Source organism: Limulus polyphemus, unplaced genomic scaffold, assembly GCF_000517525.1.
Source record: "Limulus polyphemus unplaced genomic scaffold, Limulus_polyphemus-2.1.2 Scaffold62, whole genome shotgun sequence".
NCBI lineage: Eukaryota > Metazoa > Arthropoda > Merostomata > Xiphosura > Limulidae > Limulus > Limulus polyphemus.
This window is the reverse complement of record NW_013665672.1, coordinates 328,156-336,856: the sequence shown is the minus strand read 5'-3', so window position 1 is coordinate 336,856 and position 8,701 is coordinate 328,156. Positions and strand designations below refer to the sequence as shown.

At 31.0% G+C, this 8,701-nt stretch overlaps 1 protein-coding gene across 7 annotated transcripts in view; it reads left to right on the top strand.

Moving 5' to 3' along the window:
- Window positions 1-8,701, top strand: part of LOC106464640 (angiogenic factor with G patch and FHA domains 1-like) — a 44,917-nt gene that overhangs the window by 4,097 nt on the left and 32,119 nt on the right. For all 7 annotated transcript variants that reach the window (XR_002611893.1, XM_022392882.1, XM_022392900.1 and 4 more), the window contains exons 3-5: window positions 2,506-2,552; window positions 4,479-4,598; window positions 6,828-7,103. Coding sequence is in view for 6 of the 7 variants with exons in the window: in XM_022392882.1 (XP_022248590.1) it covers window positions 2,506-2,552; window positions 4,479-4,598; window positions 6,828-7,103 (443 nt within the window). In the remaining variant the exon portion in view is untranslated. The remainder of the gene's footprint in view (window positions 1-2,505; window positions 2,553-4,478; window positions 4,599-6,827; window positions 7,104-8,701) is intronic.

Below are 8,701 nucleotides of genomic sequence, written 5' to 3'. Positions count from 1 at the left end.
GTAACCAAAATATCATTATTACTTATCTCCATATGCAGCAAAACATTGAACCTAATAGAGCAATGATCACTTGCACCCAGATGTTCACCAATTTCCACCCTGTCAATCATTTCTGTATATGTAGTTAACAAAAAGTCTAAAATAACATTGTTTCTAGTTTGTTCCGTGACTAACTGGTGAAGAAAGCCATCCTGAACAGTTTCCAAAAACTTTTCTCTCTCATGGTTTGACTCTAGAATTTCCCAGCCTGACATTAAAATCACCCATAATTATGACTTCATTAACAGCTGAAATCTTAATCTCATTGTAAAGTTTCCTGCTAATTTCATCAGTATCATTTAGTGGTCTATAACAAATTCCCACTAAAAGCCTTTTCCATTTATATCCACTAATAGAAACCCAAATGGATTCAATATCTTTGCTATTATCTTTGATATCTTCAACAGGATGTTACTCATATTTTATATATAAAGCCACTCCTCCCCCTCTTTAATACTCTATCCCTATTAACTAGTCTGTAACCCTGTATTTAAAAAAAAATGTTGTCATCAAATTCATCTACGTTTAACGATGTTTCAGTTATTCCCATTATATCAAAATCCTCCATTCCTACTTTGCTCTAAAGTCGTCTATTTTATTTCTGATACTTGTAGCATTACAATAGTAACAATTAAGCCTACCCTTATAACTACTTCTATATGCTTTTAAAATTGTTATGAGTTTGGATAATCAACTTGTGGGATGTTCTGTATTAACAATTTAATGAAATGAAAACCTAAGTATTAGGAGTAATAATTGTAAACTTTGGAACACTTGTGGAAGGGTTATATATATAACAAACTATTTCTGATGTTAGTAAAAATAGCTGCAATAAAATTATTAAAATATTTGATACATACCTACATTTTATAGCTTCTTTACAGATATTTCTATATTAAAAATTAACAGTATGATTGATGTGAATTGGATATTTCTGCTATTAGTAATGATTTATCCAAAGCAAGACATAGCATGAGCCTAGGAGTGTTCTATCAATGTGTTCAATTGTCAAATACATAAATTTTGCCAGAAAATTGTTTCTTCTTTGCAATATTGTCTTGTTTAATATTTCATGAATAACAATTTTTCCAGGAAATCTTGTTGTCCTGTGATTGTGTAACTCTTGGCTCTTAGTCAAAATGGCCCTTATGCTTTAAAGTATAAATTTAAACCTTACCTGGTGTTGCATAGATATGCAAGTCTACATGGCTGATTGTAGGAAATAGCTGAGTGATGTGCATCTGTTTGTTTAAATCATTGCACGTGTCTCACCATTCTGAAGATGTTAATACAAGAGAAAACTATATGAAGGAGCATTATGGCATTAAAAGTTGATTATTGTGCTGTTTCAGCTTTTTAAGTGTTGTTAGCCTACATACTTGCTACTTCAAACACCTGAAAAAAAAATGCAAATGGGTCTCAACAGGGTGCCAGTGGAACAAATCAAAATATTAAAAAATCTGCCCTGACTGGAGCTTGAGCCCAGAACTCTAATTTATACTAATTTTTTAAGGCCATTGAACTGCCAGGACATAAGTTCTAAACATGCTGCTTTCATCCTGGCCATTACAACATTTTAACTGTGACTTGTATGTCATTACAATCCTTCATATATGCTTTTTCTTTCTCATCTTACAACTAGTGTTAATGGTTTTTAATTAATCAGCAATATGTTACTTGATTTTTTATTGTCATTCAAGGATTTGCAATTTTATTCATTCAACAAAGTTTTTAAAGCACAATATGAGGTTTTTATCTAAACATTTCTATGAATGTTTGTCACTTCAAGGTTTATAGAGAGTAGAATGTTTTGTAGTTTTTAGAATTACATAATTCTGTCCTGTTTTCAACTTCACAATATTCATTTATTCACCAAAAATAAAAAATTTGTTTTACTCAGGATGAGTTTGGTTTGTTCTATTTAAACTTACATTAATCTTCATTTTTGTTGTTTTTCTGTATATGTGAGTACATTTTCTTGTTCTAGAACTTGTGGCTTTTGTACTATATTAACCATCCTTTCCCCCATTTCCTTTTTAATTTTATTTACTTTATCTTCTCCAAGTAATATTTTTCATCCTTTAAAGCTATCCAGGTTCTCAACTAACTACTTTCAAGCACATCATTTGTCTGCTTTGATCATTTGGATAAATAGTTTGTTTTTTTACTCATAGTGTCTGGCTTAATTTGTTGTGTTTCTTCCAGTGTGCATTAACCTTTTAAAGAGAATTTCTCACTAATGAATGGAGTATTTCCAGGAACCAAAGTGTATCAAGCAAACTTAATATGTATATATTCTATAATGAAATGAGGTAAGAATTTACAAGATTCACAACACTGAAGGTACTTCTGAGATTAAGTTGACCATAGTCACTTTTAGTTATCACAAATTAAAATACTACTTTTTTATGAACATAACTATACTGTATGTTAACTTATTAATAAAAAAAAATTGACTCCTGCTAGATGAACAAGGTTCAGTTGAAGATTGGACTCTTCCAGAAGGATCCAGAGTAAGTGCTAGTTCTACTAATATATTTTTTAGTTCACTTCATCAAGTGTTTCTGTTATAATCAGTTTAAAAGTAAAAAAAAAGCAGCAAAAAAGTGTGCCAAAATAAATACAAGTTGTACAGGTATTAAAATATATATTTTTTTTCATGTACTAGATGAAAAAGCATCTATGTTATTTCCAGAATTTATAAAAGTACACTCAGTCTCTTCTTTACTATTAAGATTTACAAGATTGAGGAAAAAATGTTGAAGTGCTAGACTTGTAATGGAACTAAATAACATACATATTTAAATATATTTATATTGCCAAAGATTATAGTCCATATAGTCTAACTACATTACCTTTCAGCATTATACTAGTTATTGTTCTTCATGCCAGATTCTTTGAATACTAATTCATACCTTTTACTAAATTTCCAGAGCCATGAAAAATGTTTTATTGCTTTAATAACTTGTAACCATGTGTTTTTACACTTTGTTATATTATTGGCCTGTAGTAGTCTGAGTTTGGCTTAGTGACTGAAATTCAAACTACAAGTAATGATGATTATACAAATATTTTACCTGACAAAGTTACAAGTTTCCAAAATGCTAAGACTGTTACTTTAAGATATAGCACATTGTGCTAAAGAACTATAGAAACTATATACAATGTCTATATTTGCACAATTACAATTTTATTACTACTAGAAAAAAATGGCTGTAAAGCTTTAACATTTTTTTGGAATAAAAATCTTGCTAAAACATGTATAGTTTTTGGAGCTTTTTTTAATTGCAATAAAATTTTAATTGTGCAATCTTATATACATATATATATGCAGTTTTTGTAGTATGTTCGTACTGGTTTACTTCTTTTAAATTGCTTAGTACAAATGAATCAGTCTGTGTTTGAAGTTAACATAGCTGCTAATGTACAATACTTACAACATGAACAATAACTGGTCCTTTTTCTTTAATGTGGCATGGTTTGATACAAGCAAAGTAAGGTTTAATGTTATAAGATGCAAGAAGGAAAGAAGACATTCGGAATATTCCACTTATATTATGTTCAAGATTTGTATTTAAATTTTTAAGTGTATATATTTCACAGCCTATAATTAAACAACATATATATTTAACAATATGATTATTTTACCACCTATGTTTTGAAAATGAATGTGGAAATATCCTTTCTCGATATTATTATCTTAACAGTCAGGTAAGGAAAACAAAGAATTTTTTCATATGTAGGAATTATTTAAGTACAACATGCATTCTGCAAGTAGGTTTAGGTTATCAGTGTACCTAATAATTCCACACATCACCACTAAGTGCATTGATAACCTAAACCTTATAGATGTAGAACAGGAAATGTATCACAGAGTTAACCTGAATTTGACTGAATTTGAAGTAAAAAGAGAATAAACACAGTGTGAACAATGTGAAAAGTAATCTTTATATAAAGTTCAAACACAAATCAAGTAATTGAGTACGTATTAAAATGTACAGCACTTGTACTGTCTAAAATAATCTATAATATGAATTCTGTATTCCATTCCAGAATGAGAAAGGAGAGCACTATATATTTTGATATTAATATTGATATTGGTCATTACAATAGAACATAAGATCTCATCCTCAACATATTATGTAACTCAACAGTTTAAAAAAATACTCTCTCTCTTTACATAGTGTGTTCTGCATGAGAAAGCATATGTGTCACCAAATGGCGGAAGATCCAGAACAACAGTAGCTTGAGAAGAGGGAATTTAGCCTAATTTCATGACCAACATTCTGTTGTTAAAACTACACATATGGCTAGAATGGGGCTTATGCAAAACATTTTGAAAATTATAAGCAAACAATATAAAAAAGGGATATTGTTGTTTAATTTTTTTTCTATTATTATTAAAAGCATTGAGGAAACTAATATTTATCTTCTGTCAGGCTTCTGTGGCTGATCTAGTCAAACAAGCTGCCAGTGAAGCACTACAGTCTTCAGAGTATGTGTATGACATCAATTCAAGCATGTACTATAGCATCAACACTGGGTATTATTATGATCCTGTAAGTAAAAGCATTTATTTATGATAATACGAAAACTGTAGGATTCCTTAGACTATGAGTTTATATTTTGTAACCTCTATACTTGATTATGTAATTTTTGTAACACTTTAGGGTTTCAAGGTTTTTATTTTCATGAAAATGTCTTTTTCAAGGGAAAGAATTTTTTGTATTTGATTGGCTCAAACTTGACTCTGAACAACTTAAGTCAAAATCTATAAATAAAGTGGTTCTTGAAATTCTGTTTCACAGTTAACAAAGGCTTATATTATAGTATTCAGAACACGTTTTGTTTTTTATATCCATTTTCTGCTGTGATAAAATGTTATATTCAGTCTTAGACAGAATGGCTTAGGTATATGTGCATATATATTATTTAACTTGGGGATTCTACAATTCATTTGATTGTATTGCAGTCCATAGTATGTTGGCATATTGAAGTTAACTTTTTTAGGTGTATTAAACTGTTGCTTTATTTTTTGGGTTTTATCATGAGAGTGGAGACCACAGCAAATAGATGTCTTACAAAATTGTGTCATCTTACAGGTTTTGGTACATGCTTATGCAACTTGGTAGATATGTGAATTACATACATTTTGATAATGATCTAATCTTTATTATTTTCTTCCTTCCTTCCAGTTTTGGGCTAGGCATGACACAGTAGTGAATGGTGGAGTGTGAATTTGTGGGTCCATGGATTGCATCTTGTTGACACAAAATCATACTCCAGACTTTGGAGCTGTGGGTGCATTTTAAGAATAACAGTAAAATCCCACTATTCAATCAAAGTAGCCCAACAGTTGGTGGATGGCATCTTTGATTAGCTGCCTTCCCTCTAGTCTATCATTTTGTAATTAGGATTGGTTATCACAGATAGGCCTTGTGTATCTAGGCACTGATATCCAAAATAAACAGACTTTCCATTTTATTAATATCTAAACAAGAAGTTTTGACAAAATTTCTAGTATTTAGCAAAAGACTTTTTGTTAATAAATCATAAAAATGTATTAGGTTTTTATTCTTTACTTAATATTTCAAACCGTTATTCTGAATAGTAATGTTTTTTGTTCTTCATTTGAGTAATTACCTCCATCACCCCTGTGTATGTGTGTTTGTTTGTCAGCAGGATTTCTTGAAAACAGCTGAATGAATTTAGACAAAAGTTGATATACATTTGGACTATGATCTAACTTAGAAGTGATTAGTTTTTGGAGGGTCAAAGTCAAAGGGCAAAATCATGAAAATCCAAAAAATCCCTGTCTTTTATCATGGGAACCAATTTTTCACACTGTTTTTGCTCTATAACTCAGTCAAAATGATTGGATTGTGATGAAACTTGGTGGACATATGTAGAATATTATTCCTCATTTTCCTGACAAAAGTGGTCTGCGTACGTTGATAACAGTGGACATACGGACACATTTTCATATGTTTTTTGAGGGCCGAATATGATCAATGCTGCATGGCAGAAGTATGTGTTCTACTGAGTGCCCTCTATTTTTAATTATGCTTACATGTTATTCAACTAAAACGTGTGTATTTTCATGAGTTATTCTAAGAAATTATACTCAGTTAATGCAGATAAGTTATTTATCATTGTAGTTTAATGATGAAACAAATTTTTGTTAGAAATACGACTATATATGTTTATTTGTTGAAAAAGGCATTATTAATTAGTTAATGCTTCATTATTTATTTGAATATAACATACTTGTAATCCTCTTATAAGAAGTTATTATAGATATCTTTTGGTTTTCAACAGAAAATCTTGTATTTCCAAATTTAACTTTTTTGGCATTCCTCAAATCAAAGATATGAAAAGAAAAATAACATGTAAGAATTTATCCTTATTAGGCATATTGGGTAAATAAGAATACAATTTCCATTCAAATTTACTGAGTCATCAACATTTTGCTTACATATTTCTGCTTTTTTGGAAGAAATATTTTCATGTGATATTTTTCTTCTTTTGAGTTTACCAGTAACAAAGCTATAACCAAAATTCATCTGTTTAAGAGATTGACAACAAAATGCAAGTTTTTTGTAGGATAGGTTAAACAAACTCTTTAATTGATTGTAAGTTCAAATGGAAGGAAGATTCTAGTTTATAGTATGTAGTTTGATTTCTTTGTGCACATAAATCTAATGTTATAAACAGCTTCAGCTGAAATAAGCTGTTTGAATTATTTATTTACTTTTTAAAGCTTTTAAGTCTCTTCTCCCATACTCTAGGTAAGCACTTTGTTTTATGAGCCTTACTCTGGATCTTATTACATGTATGATGAAGCAACAAAGTCCTACCACTTTCACTCACAAGTTGCCCTGTCTGAGCATGAAGCTAGTCATAAAAGACACCATCAAATATCTCACAAAATTGCTCCTTCTGGAGAAGGAAATAGCCATTCAGAAGAGACTGATAACACCTCTAACCAGAAACTACATTCTGAAATGTCAGAAATGACCCATAGGTATCTCCAAACAAATTATAGAAAGAGGACAAGAAAAAAGGTATTTAATGAAAAAAATTAGAATAAAGAATTTTTTCAAGTTACATTCTACATTTACAGAATGTTTTTGGTAGTGTGCAAACTTTTCTTCATGTTTTGATCTATATATATGTTATTTAGATGTGAGGTGTATGTGTTTCAAGTCTTGGAATACTGGTCACTGTTTTTATATGAGCAGGCACAGATTGGCCACGTAGTAGAGTTCTGGATTTTGTAGGTGGCAAGCCATGGTTAAATCCATGTGATACCACAAAACTTTCTCCACACTTTAAGCTGTGGGTGCATTATAAAAGTGACAGTCAATTCCTTAGCATAGATGTTGGATGGTATGGTTGCTGCTGACTGGCTGCCTTCTCTCTCTGGTCAGTAGTTTAAAAACAAGAACAATGACAGATAGCCTTAATAGCTTTGCCATAAATAAAAAAAAATTGTAAGTGCTGGTTGATATTTGGTTATCGTGTTTCAGGGTTTAAGAAACAATTTCCAATGGATAGATTTAAAAAAAAACTAGATTAAGGAGTGTATGTAGCAACTTGAGTTTTCTTCTGTTGGAATAATATTGCAGAAATCTACTACTCAATCAAACTGGTTAGTTTTCCAGTCACTAACTGCACTGTTAGGTCACTCTTAAGCAGTCTTAATTGGGGTTATATAAATATAAATGTGCTATTAGGAAGCAGTGGTGGTATAGTAGTCTTACTTCTGGATGTAATATATGAATTTACTAGTAGCAGACAACAATGAGTGTTATAATAGTCTTAATTATCTATGTAAAAATATGAATTCGCAAATAGCAAATACTGTATTAAGTAATAGCATAGTAGTTTTAATTGTGCATGTAAAAGTATTAATATATTAATAGAAAAAAGCAGTGAGTGGTATAGTATTTGTTGATGTAAAAATATGGATGTACTTTTAAGAGGCAGTAGTAAGTGGTATAGTAATCTTAATTTTGTTGTTAAAGTTCTAGTAGCTTATAGAGAACAATGGCTAACAAGGTTGGAATTTCAGCCTCATAACTTATAACCAATGTAGATGCTTTTTGGATTATGAAAAAAGAACTTTACTAGCCAGATTAGTGTCAGTGAATAAAAAAGTGAATTTTGAAATAATTCCTGCTTCCAGTCGATTGGCTAGAACTGTTTAAACTGCTCTAATTCCTGCTTCCAGTCGATTGGCTAGAACTGTTTAAACTGCTCTAATTCCTGCTTCCAGTCGATTGGCTAGAACTGTTTAAACTGCCCTAATTCCTGCTTCCGGTCGATTGGCTAGAACTGTTTAAACTGCCCTAATTCCTGCTTCTAGTCGATTGGCTAGAACTGTTTAAACTGCCCTAATTCCTACTTTTAGTCGATTGGCTAGAACTATTTAAACTGCTCTAATTCCTGCTTCCAGTCGATTGGCTAGAACTGTTTAAACTGCCCTAATTCCTGCTTCCGGTCGATTGGCTAGAACTGTTTAAACTGCCCTAATTCTTGCTTCCGGTCGATTGGCTAGAACTTTTAAACTGACCTAATTCCTGCTTCCGGTCGATTGGCTAGAACTGTTTAAACTGCCCTAATTCTTGCTTCCGGTCGATTGGCTAGAACTTTTAAACTG